Source organism: Pyxicephalus adspersus, chromosome 5 (genome assembly GCF_032062135.1).
Source record: "Pyxicephalus adspersus chromosome 5, UCB_Pads_2.0, whole genome shotgun sequence".
NCBI classification, from domain to species: Eukaryota; Metazoa; Chordata; class Amphibia; order Anura; family Pyxicephalidae; genus Pyxicephalus; species Pyxicephalus adspersus.
The window spans coordinates 47,134,181-47,152,052 of NC_092862.1; the positions used below are offsets into that span (position 1 = coordinate 47,134,181).

At 34.2% G+C, this 17,872-nt stretch overlaps 1 protein-coding gene across 1 annotated transcript in view; it reads left to right on the plus strand.

Annotated features, from left to right (window-relative positions):
- Positions 1–17,351, plus strand: part of LOC140331990 (uncharacterized) — a 30,771-nt gene extending 13,420 nt beyond the window's left edge. Inside the window, exons 4-7 of the mRNA XM_072413309.1 lie at positions 2,776–2,912; positions 4,494–4,651; positions 6,393–6,505; positions 15,546–17,351. Coding sequence (XP_072269410.1) covers positions 2,776–2,912; positions 4,494–4,651; positions 6,393–6,505; positions 15,546–16,010 — 873 coding nt within the window. The 3' untranslated portion in view covers positions 16,011–17,351. The remainder of the gene's footprint in view (positions 1–2,775; positions 2,913–4,493; positions 4,652–6,392; positions 6,506–15,545) is intronic.
- Positions 17,352–17,872: the final 521 nt, after the last annotated feature.

Consider the following 17,872-nt stretch of genomic DNA (forward strand, 5'->3'; position numbering starts at 1 on the left):
CTACGAACGATCGTGTCGTTATCTGTATGTACAGGATCGGTGCTATACGATCGTTCGTAGATATCGTGCAGGATCGTTTGTCGTTCGTTTTCCAACGATAATAATTGGAAGTGTGTATGTAGCTTTAGTTTGTATGAATACCGCGATTGTTTAGGAGATTACACAACATGCTTTTCTTTTTTGGTGGTTACTGCTTAAAACTCCCGTTTGAGCATTACGGTAATCATAATACATCTAGAGTGTGTTCCTATATATTCAAGATTGTGCCGTCATATGTTTTTATTCATGCTAGTGTGCGCTTTCATATATATATATATATATATATATATATATATATATATATATATATATATAAAAAGTGCTCCAGTTTTTTTTTTTGTGGTAAAAAAGGTTTTCACTGTGCTAGACTCTTTAAATTGAAAACTCTTTAAATCAAACTGATTACCAACGCACAACAGATACCAATAGGCTTTATAGTGGCCAATCTTGGATTGTTATGTCATATTTAAAAACTGATAATATTGTTGCACAACAGGCTGTGACAATAAAGAAATAGATTTTAGTTTTTAAATGCATGCTTCCGTGGCAGAATACATGACAGCTTTGTGAGGTAGGCAACTAATGTGTGAACATTCCTACTGTTTCTGAATGTCTTTATTATGCTGGTAATGCCAGTAAGTTCAGTTCAAACAGTCTTTCCACTAAACTGTAAAATTGCTTATGCTCTTTAGTTCTCCCTTTCTGTATTCCATTTAGCTTCAAGACATCCTTTTTTATTTTTTGGCATAAAAATTTTATGTTATATTAGGATGAAATTATATTTAGCATTGGACATTTTATCATAAAAGATCCTCAAACTGTATCAGAAACTGGTGCCATTTTTCTTGAGTTAGGATAGACTTTATTTTTCTTTTGTCAAGAGATAAAAAAGAAAAGGTGATAAAGCTTTTAAAATAACTCTATCGTGCACAAAAAATAGATATTTAAAGTTTTGATTAACCAAGGTACTTTTGAGGTAATGTAGGGTAATATATTATTTCTGTCGTTTTGGATTCGATTTTAGATTGAAACCAGGAGATTTCTATCTTCTGTTATGGGAAGGAAGCACAAAGTATTTTAGGAAGACCCTCTCTTCTCATGAACTTGTTATATTGACTATATTAAACATTGACTTCCTTAAGAAAGGCGCTAGCTGGTCTTACATTATTGAGGATGTGAAAGTGCCAAGCTTGGGTTTTAAATATTGGGCACATTAGCTTGGAAGCATCTGCTGATTTTGTCGGGAAAGATTTGTGGACCTTTGATGTCGTCAAAAATGTCCTTTTAACGTTTAGGTGTACGCAAAAAAAGAGTCTCTGTTATCCTTATACCGGGTTGTGTGTTTTTTTGCACCTTTGTATTTTAACAAACTGGGCATTCACTATGCATCTGATCCAAGTATGCCATATTTTGTTGCTTTAGAAGGATATTCAATGGTGTCTCGGCCATGGATGTGAATATACTATTGTGAGCATAACAAAACCTATTCATGAGGATAAAATGCAGTGTTCAATTCAATTACAGTTAAATACGTGTGGCTACTTTAAGGCTATTCAGAATCTGTTGCAGGCTGTGATTTTCTTCTTGTGCCAGAAAAGTTCTTGGGTATATGTTGAGCATACTGTTTAGTGTTAAATATGCTACTAATCATCCTACAAACCCTCATTAAGGAGAGATGTAGTTTGAAGCTGTGGATTCCACTAGGTATTGTCAGTTTATATAAAGTTTAACTGGCCCTGATTTATTAAAGCTCTCCAAGGCTAGAGAGAATTCACTTTATATCAGAGAAGCTGGGTGATCCAGCAAACCTGGAATAGATCTAGCAAATGATTTTAAAAAATCGATTCCATGTTTTCTGAAATTTTGTATCCTAACAGTCCTTTCTGCCTGGACACGGTGACCCTTCCCTAGTTGGCATAATAATATACCTTCTTTTGAGGATGCCCATGTTTAAATGGCTAGGTCAGGGCTTTCCCTATGCATACCTTTACCATTCTTGAAAGTTTTGGTCTACAAGCAACTACTTTTTTAAGATTCCCTAAAATGTATGGCAAAAAAGATTAGATTTAAAGAGGAATACTTTGATTTACTGTTAAAGGAATTGGAAGTATTGTTTGTATCATGCAATTTAATCCATCCAATTTTATTAATGCAACATTCTGTGCATGTATTTAACTGTGTATATTACAATTTTTCTAACATTTATTTTATACACTGGTATTGTATGTTCACTTTGCTGCCAAATTGCAATAGTTTTTTCAGTTTCAGTAATACAGCTCTGCATATGCATGTTTATCTATTTTATTTTTTTTATTAATTGAACTTGATAAACTTGTGTAAACCTGTAACTACATGTTCAGTGTATTATTATTATTTTTTTTAATTATGAACAGCTTTTTCACAAATAAATTGCAAGCTGTGGCCAGGTAATACAAAGCAACTGGAAATGTAATTTTTCAAGTAGAAAAAGCAGAATAAGTGAAAAACCCGGCAAGGTCTGCCCTTTCCTACAAAAAAAGGGCATTTTTACAAATGATATTTTTATTTTCCTAAAAGACTTCAGAAGAAAATATCTACTTATCTGGAAAATTAAAAAGAAGAAAGAATTCTAATTTTTAAAGTTTCTCTAGATAAATTAATGAATTCTAGTGTAAGAGTTAAGAATGTCGTACTTAATTTCTTTTTTGGTTGTCTACTTCCAACCAGTATTTTTAATGCATAAATGTTTTTTTGTAGATATTAGATTTAATTGAAGATCTTCAAGAACATATTGTTTCAAAGGAGCCTAAACTAATGAAAGCTCTAATACCAGCAGAAAGAGTGCATCTAACAATCTTAGTTGCACATCTGAAAGGTGACGAAGAAGTTAAAAGGTAAGAATGACAAATATCAATATGGAATTTGTATATAAATGCAGAAGGGTTATCATATCACACCATATGAAAGATAAATCTTGGAGTTAAATGCTGACAATTTTACAAGGCAAAAGACACGGTAAGCTGTGGAATGGCAAAACTTCCCCTCACCTCACTAAGGGCTGTCTTGGTTCAATGGACCTGATTCATCAAAGCAATCAAAGGCTGGAGAGGATACACTTTCATTAGTGAATCTGGGTTGTCCAGCAAACCTGGAATGGATTTCTTAAAAGTTCCTTGCTATTTGTTAGCAAATGTTTTCAATCCCGGACCAGATCCATTCCAGGTTTGCTGGTTCACAGAAGTATATCTGATTTAGTCTTGGAGAGCTTTAATAAATCAGGGCAAATGTTGGAAGGACAAAAACCAAAAAACTTCCCCAAAACCGATCCTAAAAAAGGATGTGTGGTGCAGCATATGTTTTGAATTAGGTACTCCTCTTTATTGAGGAGCCAGATACCAGTTATCATCTGAGAGAAATGAGTACGTGGGTAACAATATTTATACTCCTCAGAAAGGGATAAATGTACATAAAGACATTTAATAATGCTTCTGAAAGTTCACGCTAATCAGGTTGCCCAGTAATATAAATTCACATCATATTCCCCCATTGCACCCTGCAGTCCTGATTCACCTGGGTGTGTCAATCACCTGTGACTCTCTAAAGAAATCTCTAACCCAAGCTGAATCAAAATTTGTTTTAAAAAACTTGGTTGTGACAGATTTGCAGTGGGTTCTGACCAACATGAGGTGGATATGTGCACTATGATGTGGCAAAATGGTATACATATATTATATATAATGACAAGTGTACAATAGGCAGGAGACACCAAGCAGGCCACGGTAACAGTGCTTTGTTCTGCTTTGTGCTGTGTTGTAGTCACAAAATTCTTCCTTAGCGTAGATACTGAGTGAATCCTGTAGATTCCTATAACGCTCTTACTTAGCTGGCCAGGTCCAGCCGTTAGCCAATATTAGTAAAATACCTGACTGACTTTGTGTCTCAAATCAGCCCAAATCCAGAGATAAAACAGGTATGCTTGAAGAGTTTCAACCTATGTCTGCATTACCTAAAACCTCCCATTCAATAAATCTGCTGATTTGTGAACTTGCTGTATTGTCATGATCTGTTTACCAACCATATTCCATATACATCTAAATCAACAAGACTAAAGAGTTGATGCTCTGTATTACTAGCATGGGCAATGTGATCCGTTCTAAAGTGTTTTGTCTCATCCACATAGTAGGAAGTGCTTTTTCACCCTAAAATTGTTACTAAAAAACATGGAGAAAATATATATAAAGAGATTTTTCTGGCTGCTGTAATAGCAGTAGCTCTTGTACTTGATTGTTTAGATGCAGTTTTCTTCTCAAGGATAAGAAAACTAGAATTGCATAGACACTGCTGACAAAACATTCCACACACTGCTTTCTATTCAGTGTCCTGTCTTATTGTGAACCACAGATTTTGAAAGTAGATATAAAGAACTGTGTCCTTAAAATACCTGCTTTATTATTGTTATTATTCACTTCTACCAGGGCGGTCTTAGCATTACAACAAAGCAAGGAAAAAGTAGAGAAACTACTGCAAGGTGAAACACTGAAACTATCACTTCATGGTATTGGACAGTTTAATAACCAAGTACTGTATATAAAGATTACAGAGAATGTACAGGAACTGCTCGTTCGAATTGCAGGTAATGGAATATCCCAGAGAACCAAGCATTTGTACAGCTTTTTTTTTCCAAAACTGTCATCAGAATATCTCACAAATAATCATTTTGTATGACAGTCATTTAAAAAGTGTATCCAATACTTTGCCCATATGGTACAGTAATTATCTTATGAATATATTACCACTCCCATGGCCCTGAAATACACATGCAGTTTTTTTTAAAAAGAAAACCTGCTCTCACAGGTGCCTTCAACATACACTTCCCATATGCTTGCCTAAAAGCTGTCCTACAAATAATTCAAAGTCCATTATTTAACTGTTCATGACCAGTTGTACGTGTGACACTTTGCAAGAGTCTGTGAGTGGCTGGGATAATTTTAGTGCACATTTGCAGTAAATGAGAAAGTTTTTCATCTTTCATTGTATTTGATGCACCTGCTAGCATTCACAATGTATAAAAGGTTTTTTTAGCTGATCCTTGCAATAGAGGCAGCCACAGCAGAACCATGTAGCTTTGAAACGGCGCACAGTGCATAGATGGCTATTTTACATATGTAATTCTTTTATATGAAAGTGTTTCTTTTAAATACCCAATCGGACATAACATGGCGAATATACAGTAAACCTCTAGTTATCCAGCACAAGGATTGGTAGATTCCGAGTAAATGTAGTTTCTAGTTGCTCAGGAGGTTACTCTTAAAAATTGGCTGAACTAATTCTAAACCCCATATTATACAGATAGTCCCAGGGTTACATATGAGGGTAGGTAGGTTTGTTGCTAAGTTGAATCTGTATGTAAGTCAGAACATGTATATTTTTTAATAAATACAATAAGGACAGATGTTTGTCTCAACATATTATTAGGCAGCATGGTGTCAGTTACTGTATAAAATCCTCACTGTGAGTTAATCATACAGCAAAAAAAAACTTTATGGAGCTTAGACATTCATTAACCGCTGGACCAAGCTGTGCTTTGGTGTGCAAAAAGTAACAACCGCAGAGTTTGTCCCGGTCATTAAAGGGTTACATGAGGTTACAGATCAGCTCAGTCTTTAGGATCACCCACAACCTCAGCTGTGTTTAGCAAAAAGATTTCTTCTGAAAGTCATGCAGGTTCTGCACACAGCTGTTCATATCTAGGAGGTGTCTTTATGTTGGATGTCCTTAACTATGGGACTACCTGTACGATACCATAAACTGTATTATAGAAATAGAATGTCCCACAAAAAGCACAGGGCAGTATAATGGCATCAGTAGAGTTCCTAAATTTGGATGCTTTTGGGCACTGGGAACACACAGGAGCAATAGGTGCTACAAAGTGTCGGCTTAGTGATGGCATGGTGTGCAAAGTTTAACTTCTAATTAATATTTTTAATTTTATTAGGTCACATGCCACTTGCTTGAGCTCCAGAAACTGGGGAGTTTACTGTACTTTTGAATACAATTTAGTAGCCAAATAAACTTTTAGGATCAAGCAAACTTATTTATTTCTATTAAGTAGGCAGACTCACCAAATGTTGGGTTATCTAAGTGAACTTATTCATGATTTATTTTTAAACAAGGTGACTGATTCTTCCACTAAGAGCCAGGGGATGTAAAGTGAATTTGCAAAGTGCCAAAGACACATTTTGCACAGCTGCCTGGATTGAATATGATCATTGTATAACTTCCATGATATTAAAAATATATTCCCTATACACTGTTACTTAAAAATACTAATGTCTCCTAGGATTTTATTTACAGTGTTCTCTATTTTTTAACAGAAGAAGTGACAGAATGTTTCATACGTAATGGTGTGGATCTTACTGGAACCAAAGCTTTTAATCCGCATTTAACTTTCCTGAAGCTTACAAAGGCTCCATTTCTACGAAGAAAGGTAAATATTATTATTTCTATAGGAGTCAATCTAAAGGACACAACTAATTTAAAACTTGTAACAGTTTAGTTATTGCTTTCTGTAATATACACAAAAGTGTGTCACTAGAGTTCATGGAACTCCAAGTTTTTCAGCTTGTCTCCTACATACATAAGTGAAGGTGTGGATTAAAGCAGGTGTGGAAAGCTAACAGCTGATCTTTAGAATGTACACAGTGGAATTAGAGTTTAATAGACCATACAGGCAGAGGATGGGAGAAGGATTTTACACAGCCTTTCCTTGTCTAGATGTGATTAAATGAAAAGCAAGCCTACTTGTTCAACTGTCCATATGAGGCATGCTGACATGGCAAAGATGTTCAGTTGTTCTACCTAACATCAAAGGTAGAATATCAAATAATCGTTGACTATTGAACAAATGTTGGTATTGGATTTGGTTGTTGCTGCTTGTCAGAAATTATATTTCTTCTTAGTGCTCCAGTATTTCAATACGATGCTATCAAAAACAAAAATATCCACAGTTTTAAAAAAATACTATTATAAGAATATATTTTTTTTAATTTGAATGGTTCAGAGAAGGAGGTGACATTATGTTTGAGTCCATACAGACAAAAACAGGAAAATTAGGTTACAGTGCACATAGGATCACCCAGGTTGGTTTCAAACTGGAAAAAATGCTTTGCCTAGATTTTTTTTGTACAAAGCATTAATCAGTAGATCATGACTTCTGTCTACTGTTCAGAGTAATGATTTGGATATAATGGTGGGGGTATGTTACTTTAGCCCCATAGACCATATGAGCATTATTAAGTTCTACTGTATATGTGAATATTGTGACTGATAAAAAGTGTTATTAAATAGATTTATTATAGTGCCGATTTAGAAAGATGTATATTTTTGTAAGATTTATTTTATAAAAGATTTTTTTTTAAAAAAGTGTTATTTTGGATAAATTACTGGGTTAGCATGGCTAGTGATTGTCCTTTTTTGCATATAGTATAATAATTCTTTAATTTTAAGCATAGAAGAACCCCCTGATAGCCTGATTGCTCATTCTGGCATGTTCTAAAAATAAAGGTTTAGAATCTTAGGAATTCATTTAATTTTAATACATTTATCCTTAACATGTACCCCCCCCCCAAGTCTTACATATACCAGTCCCCATCTCCTTCAAGATCTTTCCTGTGCACCCTACTATACTGCTGGTTCCAGGGCACCAAGCCAGGCCTTTCTTCTTTTTGGCAGCTACGATATTCATTTATTTCTATGAAAAGGTTATCCATTAATAAATCGTATGGTGGATAGCTTTAAGTAAACAGATTTTGTGGCATACATTCATAAAGGAAGGAAACTTCCTGACTCCCAAAACCTAAAAGGAAAGGGTTAACTGTAAAATTACTTAAATTTATGGCCCATGTGCATTTTTTGTGATCAAGCAGAAAGAAAGCTAATCTAAAGTACTTAGGACACAAATATAAAAATATAGAAAACAAAATATTAGCAATTTATTTTCTGCTAACTAACATAGATTGTTAACCTGAAAATACAACTATGACTGGTATTTTAGGCTAGGTAATTGCTTTTTTTTTTTTTTTTTTTTAGAATTGTTTTATAAACTTTCCAACATCACCAATTCTGGAGTGAGCACAATTTTGCTATAAAAATAAATATTGCATAGGTGTAGACTATTTTTTCCAGTATGTTTTATTGCAATATTAGAGATTATACCTCATTAATGATGTGATCATTAGTTCAGGACTGCTCTTGGTGAAGTATTTAAACTGAAATTTAGAGACTCCCAGCTATCATCAGGATAAAGCTTGCAGAATTTTAAGACATAAATATATGTAGAATATTCCTTGCAAGTTATTGGCCAAGACCAATAACATAATTTATAGACCGTAAAAGTAACTGATATGTATGGTATTGCTCTTCATTCTCATATAACACACCTTTTCAATAATAAAAAAAATAGTCTATGCCAATGAAAACCAAAAGAAGTATTATAATATTGAGATGTGACATTGTTTTGTCCTGGAATTGTTTTTAGTTTATTATTTTCCAGGGATGATCATGATGAAGAATTCCTTAGTAATATGTAGCTGAAGAGGTGCCATCTAGTGGTCATTTAACAATATTATTCTTACATTTTAAAAATTCATATTAATGGAGTGGGGTAAATTAGAAACACTCTTTTTCAGACTAATGGTTTTCCTTTGCAGCATTTTACATTATTTTTTATTATTGAATAGATATATATGATAGGCAAATCTGTTTACACATTTTCTCATTTTCCATTAATTTATGTAATAGGATCACCACTTTAGAATAATGGTATAAATACACCACAATTCAAAAAAGTATATTTCCCTGCTATAAACTGTGTAGCAGAAATTAAGCTCTTAATAGTAAGTAAGTAGTAAAAATACAGAGCAAGAAGATGATTCTTTCCAAAGGCACTTATTTGCCAGATGCATAATTAAAATTAAAAATGCAAAACATTATATTATTGTTTACTCGCATTATAAATGTCATCGTCTATGATAAATGTCTATGATTACATGCCACATACTATGACACACCACTAACCTTCTTTTCTGGAACATACTATACAAAGTCCTATAGTATAATAAAATCACATATACATATACAGATATACAAAAATACCATATTTGTATATCTGAGCAAGATAAAAATCAGAACACTGCACTACTAAAACCTTGGTCACCCACTATAATTTTTATGCTTGTTTAGTAATACAATGATCACATTGGGCAAAAAATTCAACAATGTTCACCAAGCAAATCTTTTCAGACCTTGGGTAAATCTTTTCTCTCCGAAAAGACCTCTCCCATCATCCATCATCATCCATCAATCGTCCATCATTAATAATAGTCTGTCATAGAGGATGAAAAGTGGTTGACTTGCTACCACTAGTGTGTTCCTGTCTAGGTTGGTGACCATACCGTGTGCTGGCAAACTATTGATGCGTTTCAATACTGAAGATGCTTTCCTTGTCAAGCATATGGACGCTATTATCCCTTTATGTACTGTGGGTATGTAGTCTTTAAGTTTCACTTTTCTAACTTCATCTTTAACAATGCATGCTAAAAAAAACTTGAAACCATCTATTTATTTAAAAATATACTTATACTTCTGCTCAATAAAACTATGTTTATGAAGGAAAAAAAAGAAATTTAATGGAAGATGAACAACTGGATATTATTTAGCTTGTTTTTTTCCTTTTAGTCCACAAGCTTGGTATTTTTCCCTTGTGCTGGCAGACATGGAGGATCTTATTTTCCTTCCTTTTTTTGAAAAATGTCAGGAAATTAGATTGTTTTTAATCAATTTTACAATAACATAAAATCCAATCAAATCTGACAGCTCCATTTTCTGAGTGCTGAGTATCTTGTATATTCTTTACTTTACAGTAAAGCTGATGCATATACATTTATAAATGTTCTTTCACTAATAAAGCTTCCTCAGGAGAAACATTCATTTGTTGACTGAATTTTGTACAACTAAAACATATCATCTATCATATGGCTCAATCTATAATATCATAATATATCAATCTATAAAATTATAATATTCAAACTGTACCCATGTAATGTATAAAACTTTCCACTTACATAGTTGCTTCTAGCATTTATATCACAGATTAACCAATAAGGAGAACATATCAGTGCCAAATGAAAGGAGCCAGGAGAGGAAGTCTGTATAACCAATAGTCCCCAAAGAAGGGTGGGGGGTCAAATCCTGTGTGATTTTGTTTTTACAAAGTATATAATTGTCAATTTATGTATATATATATATATATATATATATATATATATATATATAAACGTCTTATTCACAAAGTTGTACTTCATAATAGTTAAAAAAGCTTTCATATCCATTGATATCCTGAATACTTCAGGTATCCTTTATCCAAAGATTATCTAATAAAACATCACCATAAGCTATATAATTGTCCCCAGAGATAATAATGGAGACATGTGCTTACTAATCAGAGGACCCAAGTGTCCCCATACATAGATACAGACTGTTTTTTCACCCACAATTGCATTCATGCCCTCTTCCTGTGTCTCCCTATATAGCGCATGGGAAGGAGCACATATCTGCCCAGATTTGTATTTGTGATATCTGCCCAAGTTTATATGCTGTGCATCTATGTTATAAAACCACTCAAACTTTTAGGATTCTTATTCTACATTGCATTTGCTGCCAACTTTAACTCCAAATTGTCAACTAATCTAGAAACAAATCTGGAATGAGGGGATTATATTAAAGTTTTGTAATTCTTTAATATAGATCAGTATTTATTAAGGATACATTGGATTTGTGGAGCTTACAAAATGTAACCTGGAAGCAGGGCTCGTTCTCATTTATTATTTCCTATGTTTCACGTTTCTTTTGTTATAGCAGAATTCTTTCTCTAGCTTCCACTGTCACTAGCTCTTCTCTTTTAAATTGTCTAGTGATCAGTTTACTTTTCAGATATGTGCGATCTTTAATCCTAAAAACTGTCTCTTAGATATATTGCCTAGCCATTTCAATAAATGAAGCTACACTGAAAAAACAAAATCAAAGTCCTCTGATATATTTTCATGATTGTGCATTCTTTATTTAAAATGTTGAATCTCAAGATGTTACCACTCTTCTGACTCTACAGCAGCTTGCAACAATTTATATTACTGTAAAAAATCCAGTTTTGGGTGCAATTTAATTTTGTAAATATTTCTGGGTCATAAAGAAAACGTCTGGTGTTAGTATTTTTTGTTTTTGTCAGATGAAGGCAGAGTCCCAATATACCATAAATAGGTTGATGAAGCTGTGTGCAAACATTGTACAATATTGTACTCAATATGCATAACACTACAATATGCATAACACTCATTTCCCACTTAGTCAGAAATATTCTTTCAGTAAATTCTTTAGTTCATCTTGATAAGTGTAAAGAGATCTCTCAACTTTTAAAATGACTTCCTGGTATCGCAATTTGGGCTATGATCCCCAAATCCTTTGTTAGTATCATATCGCTCCATGGCTAATTTGAACCAATGAGCGGCCACTATGATACACAGTTTAGTAAGATTTATGTTTATTGAATCACCACATTCTCTACAATAAAACTTTGCAGTTATGTTTTATATTACATTGATTTTTTTTTCTTGATCACCATTTTAACCACAATTTGATATTTGTTTTGATTTTTTTGTTTCTTACTCTGTACTGGGGGGGAGAGGATTGCTGTTGAATACAATATGTACCTGTACTATACTATGTTGTACTATACTGGGCGCATTGTGTTATTCATCTTGATCAGAATGATTCCCTACTGGTATTTATTAAATATTGTTATTTTCTTTATTACTGGTATTTTGTGTACAAATCAATATGTTCTGTTACAATGTTATAAAAACTTTCCTTTGAAAAACTAATAAAAATATTATGGTTCCTGACGTATTACTAGCTTTAGAGCTTGGATTTACAATATTTCTGGCTGTTTTTATTAATCTTTCATATCCATAATAGTGGACTCTTGCAGCATGGTCATACTTTTACCCATCTCATTTATTGGATTAATTTTAAATGTTCTCTAAGAGAGCCTGATTTGCTATCATTATTAACCTCACTGCCTAAAATCAGTTTCTTAATAAAATGCTTCTTGATACATATTAAGTGCCTATTTAGATTAAATTTGTAGAATTCATCTAGAATCCTTAACTGAGCACTGAAAGTTCTGACTGATTCAGATTGTGTTTGCGTAGATTAAAATGTACTTCGTATCCTGAATTTTCATGCCTTGATTTTGAATATTTTTTTTCCTCTGCATCCCCTCCTGTGCTTCCCCTCGTTTCAGATTCTAAAAAGAAAAACAAAAGTGATTTTTACCTTTCTTTAGAAGTTTCTACATTGTAGAGTTTTCTATATACATCTAACTTTGAATGTAATTTTATTCTGTATTGTCATGGCTGATTGCTGTATTGTTTTAATCCCTCCTTTAATGTAAAGGTTTGGGGTGTATGTTGTGGTTCCGATGTAGGCAGGACACTTACACAAGTTTGTCCAGGACAGAGGTAAAATTTTTTTTATCTGATTCAGAGGGACTACATGCTATTTGCAGATGCAAATACATGTTAATATGACCACAACATAAAGCCTAAATAAAACTGAGGCATTTACAGTAATCATATAAAGCTTTACATCCAGAAATTACTGAGCACACATTAAAAAATTGACCTGATTTAATAAAGCTCTCCTAGACTGGAGAAAATACACTTTCATCAGGGAATTTGGGTGTTCCAGCAAACCTTTTGTGCACTGTGCTGTACAAAATATGCTGCATTCTGTATACTGCGATGCACACACCATGCTCCTCTATCTATCTATCTATCTATCTATCTATCTATCTATCTATCATATATATATTATATATTATCTATATTATACATTTTATACTGTACATCGATCTATGCACTGTTATATATTCTATGCTCCCCCTTGCTACATCTGTACACTGTGCTCTACAATATATGCTTCTGAATGATGCACTCTATATACTGTGATGTACTTAATATGCTCCACTATTTACAGAGAACAGCATTAACCTCCTGGGCGGTTAATTTCTGTCCAATTTTATATGTCTAAAAGCAGTACATAGTAGTATTTACAGTATAATATATTAGTATGAATATAGTTTATATAAAGTTTGAAACGCATGATTTTGTGTTTTAAACTTTACTATATTCATACTATTATAATATACTGTAAAACACATTTTCATGAAAAGCAATGTACTACTTTTTGACATAGAAATCCAGTATATTGCATTCAATACAGTTATTTTGTATTAAATGCAATCCAAAATAATTTGAAATTCCCACCGTGCCCGTAGAGGCAACTGTACGCGTCCATGTCACCGGGAACTCCTGGGGAACTCCAGCGCACTTGGCAGGGGACATATCGAGGAAGAGTACATGGCCAGAGGATGGCAGCAGCCTGGAGGAAGCCAGAGGACACCAATGGGATCAGGTAAGTGTTTGTTTTTTACTTTTTTATCTACCCCGAGTGTGACTCGGCGTTACCGCTTTCAGCTTTTTTTTTTTTTTTTACCCCAAGTCAAACTTAGGATTACCCCTGGGGTGGTTAAGGAGCATATATTGTAGAGCATGAAGCACAAATGTAGCAAAGGGAAACATATATTATACAGCACAGTGCTTAAACTGAAGCGAGGTACAAAATAAAATAAGCACTGTGCATGTAAATAGTGGCGCATATTGTGCACACCATAAAACACATACTGCATATTTTATATTGCACATTGTGTCCATTTACTGTGCTGTATAATATATGCTTCTAAACGCTGCAATCTGTATATTGTGATGTTTACACTTTGCTACACTGTTTTCATAATGTTACACAATATATGTTCCATACCCCTTTTTCTGTACATGGTGCTGTACAATATATGCTCAACTGGGCTACTAGTTATAAATGGCTATATATTAAACTTATATTATACTCTGCTAATTTACTTATATTTACTAGAACATTTTAACTCTTTTTGCTCAGTTATGGTTGCAACTTAGTAGGACAAACATAGGAAGATCCAGAGGATGCAGATATGTATGTAAGGTTATTCATTGTGATGCCAAGGAGATGGATAAGATCAATCTCCCAAGAAGCATCTAGAAAACAGAAGGGTGTCCTACCTTGCTGCCAGAAACATTTTTGATATATATGTTTATTTGTATGTTTAATTTTATTTTTAAATCTGATTTTCCTACACCATTGTTCACATTTATACTATTTTTATGGAGCTACCCTCGGGACTGTGTATGTTTGCTTTTAGATTTAGTTCTGCTTTAATGAGACTGTCTGGTCTTCAATAAATTGCACATATTTTTATCCATTCACGCTTTCTCAGGATAGCTATTTAAAGCCTTCCTGGATGCTTCACGCATAGTGTCTGAAAGGAGCAGGTTTGACGTGAAACACACCATGGGATTTTGATTTTCTTTTCCTGCTCAATAAGCTTTTGTTACACACTAGAATCATTCCAAATTCTTCTACAAATACATGGTTCCATCCCTTATTGTCCAGTGTGATGGCAGCTGGATTTTTAACTTTTTTTTTTCCTTATTTTCAGTCCTATTTGATGTGTATGAAAGCAAAATATACAGATTGGGAGTTTAAAGATTTAAAAATGGCAAACAACGTCAAATATATACTATTGTCTCAATTCATAAAATGGAGTGAAATTCAGAACTCTCAGTATCCTGAATAACTTGTGCCTATGACAATACTCTAATGATTGCTGTATAATATATACTCGTTAAAGCATTCAAAGTAAAATTTGGTAGAATGTGCGGTGTTATGGAATGCACAGACTAGATTTACAGTCAGCATACACCACTATGCATTTCTGTTCACATACACCAATTGGATCTTCTACCTAGCTCTCTCCCATTACTGCATCAGAAGGCGGTCACATTTTGGGCTTCAGGTAGACCTGAACATATTGGCCAGCAGCTATCATTTTCTTCAGGTTTCTCTGACATGCAGCTTTAAGCACCCTGGTACAACCCGGCAATATTTTCGTTCCAAGCATGATCTGCCTAAAAGAAAGCATTGAATGGTCTTGGTCGGCTATGGAGGCATCCTTATTGGGCTGTGATATAGAGGGTGGATGGTGCTTTGGTCCTGAAGAAGAGTTTATTACTGGTGTTCAACTCTTGGTAACAGGGCAAAACCACGAATAAATCAGTCCTAGTACAGGTAGTCCCCGGGTTACATAAGACATAGGGACTGTAGGTTTTTTTCTCAAGTTGAATTTGTATGCAAGTCGGCACAGGTACATTGTTTTAATAAATACGATTAGGACAGATGTTTGTCTGAACATAATATTAAAATTACTCCCCCTGTTTTTTCTCTGTCCAAGTGAGTATAACTTTGCTAGTAAATGTACTTTTGTATTAGGCAACTTTGTTAGAGACATACCCGCATTGAAATAATTCTGTGTTCTGTTTTAGGGCTTCAAGAGAATTTCCGGTGATCTATATAAAGAATATGAAGACTGCTGTTTTGGAACTGAAATATTTAGTAGAATTGATCTATGTTCAATGCACAAAAAGAACAAATTGTCTGGCTATTATTATTGTGAAAGCTCAATCATCATGGAAGCAATAAAACCTCAGGAGGTGAAGAGCTTCATTTCAGAGCCAAAAGATGAGGCTAATGAAACATTGAAAGACAAAGAGGCTCCTACAAGCTGCAGCAGCACTTCTTCCCTGGGAAAAGATGCTGACAAGATAACTTTAGACATTACTGATGCAGCAGCCGTAAGTAAAGTGGAAGGAATCAAAGAGAACGATGGACAGCCTGAAGCACCAAACACTATGCTGGAAGAGAAATCCTTTGTGCAGTCAACACCTGATCCATTTCCAGTAGAAACAACATCAACAGCTGTGGACAGCAGACCTGAAATAAAAAACTGACACATACAAATGTTCTGCCAAACAAATGTCTATGTGGCTTAAGAAAACAGTGATCAGAATGAAATTAGGCATTTGTCTGCAAGTGTACTCAATGTTTAATGGTACAATGCCAAATAATGAGAAAATATCAGGAGATGCATTACTGAGGTTAGAGAGGAATGTATCCTGTCAAGTACAATAAAAATCTGAACAGTCTACGCAGCTCCCTGAAGGATCACACAGCCAGATGGCTAGTTTTCTTTATCAAATCTTATCTAAAAGTTAATTTAAAAGAGCCTTGTTAAAATAGGAACTTTAAGGAGAAGAGTGAGCTGAGTGAAAACAAAATTATTTTGTTATGAACTGAATTATGTTTATTTATGTTTATATATATATATATATGTTTATTTATGTGGACATCTAAAAGATGTTGGTTACCATTGTTTTTCTAGTATTTGATGCCATTGTTTGGCTTGACTAAATGGCAGTAACTAATACTTACAACTAGCTGGAAACTGGAAAAGCAGAAAGCAATGTTATCGATGGCTAGAGACTGAAAACGCAGTATCTGATGTCACCATTGGCTGAACAATGATGCCACCACTGGATAGAGACTAAAAGGACAATATCTGATGCCACCACTGGATAGAGACTAATAAGACAAAAACTGATGCCACCACTGGATAGAGACTAATAAGACAATAACTGATGCCACCACTGAATAGAGACTAATTGGACAATATCTGGTGCCACCACTGAATAGAGACTAATAGGACAATATCTGATGCCACCACTGAATAGACTAATAGGACAATATCTGATGCCACCACTGAATAGAGACTAATTGGACAATATCTGATGCCACCAATGGGTAGAGAATAATAGGACAATATCTGGTGCCACCACTGGATAGCGACTAATAGGACAATATCTGATGCCACCACTGGATAGAAAATAATAGGACAATATCTGGTGCCACCAATGGATAAAGACTAATAAGACAATAACTGATGCCACCATTGGCTAGAGACTTAAAAGGCAGCAATTGATGTCACTACTATCTAAAAAATGAACAGGAGCTAATGCCAGCACTACCTAGAGACTGAAAACGCAGTAGATAATGCCACCACTGGTTAGAGACTATACAGCCATAACCAATGCCACCACCAGCAAAAGAATAAAAAAAAATAGTGTCTGATATTTACCACTGCCTAGATACTGAAAAGGCAGTAACCGATGCCACCACCATCTAGAGACTGTATGATGCAGACATGAAAACCCAGTAGTAGTACATAATGTTGTCACCAGATAGGAGACTGAAAAGACTTTCTCCCATGAAATAAATGATGACTGTACTACCAAATAAATTGGTATTTTGGGACAAATGTAGTTTTTGGCTTTTCATTTGGTATATCAACATGCTGTAGGTGCCTAATAGAACCTGTATTTTAAAGTGTGCTTCTTTAACGGTGTATGTAAAGAAAAAAACAAAACAAAAAAGCTTTTGTAACTATCAAAACCGCTAAATGACAAAAAACGAAATAGAGGGCTACTGCTGCTAATCTGTTTTCAAAAATGCTAGTCAAGCCACTAATCTGGGACATGTACTATATGTGAATAGTAAAGCTGGAGTTCTGATATTTGTTCAATGAATCATTTTAAAGGATCAATGAATCATTTTAAAGTATCAGACAATGCTGGAGCTATTGGATCTGCAGGCAACTAGTATTTTTAGAAACAGGGTCAGAAATGGCTTCTCTTAAGGTTAAAAATTAAAAGCCTCGTGCATGGAGCATTGTATAATAGTTTTTAAACACCAGTTATCAGAAAGGTTTAAGACCAGAGGGCTAACATAACAGTAGGCAACCTTTTAAAAAGTAAAG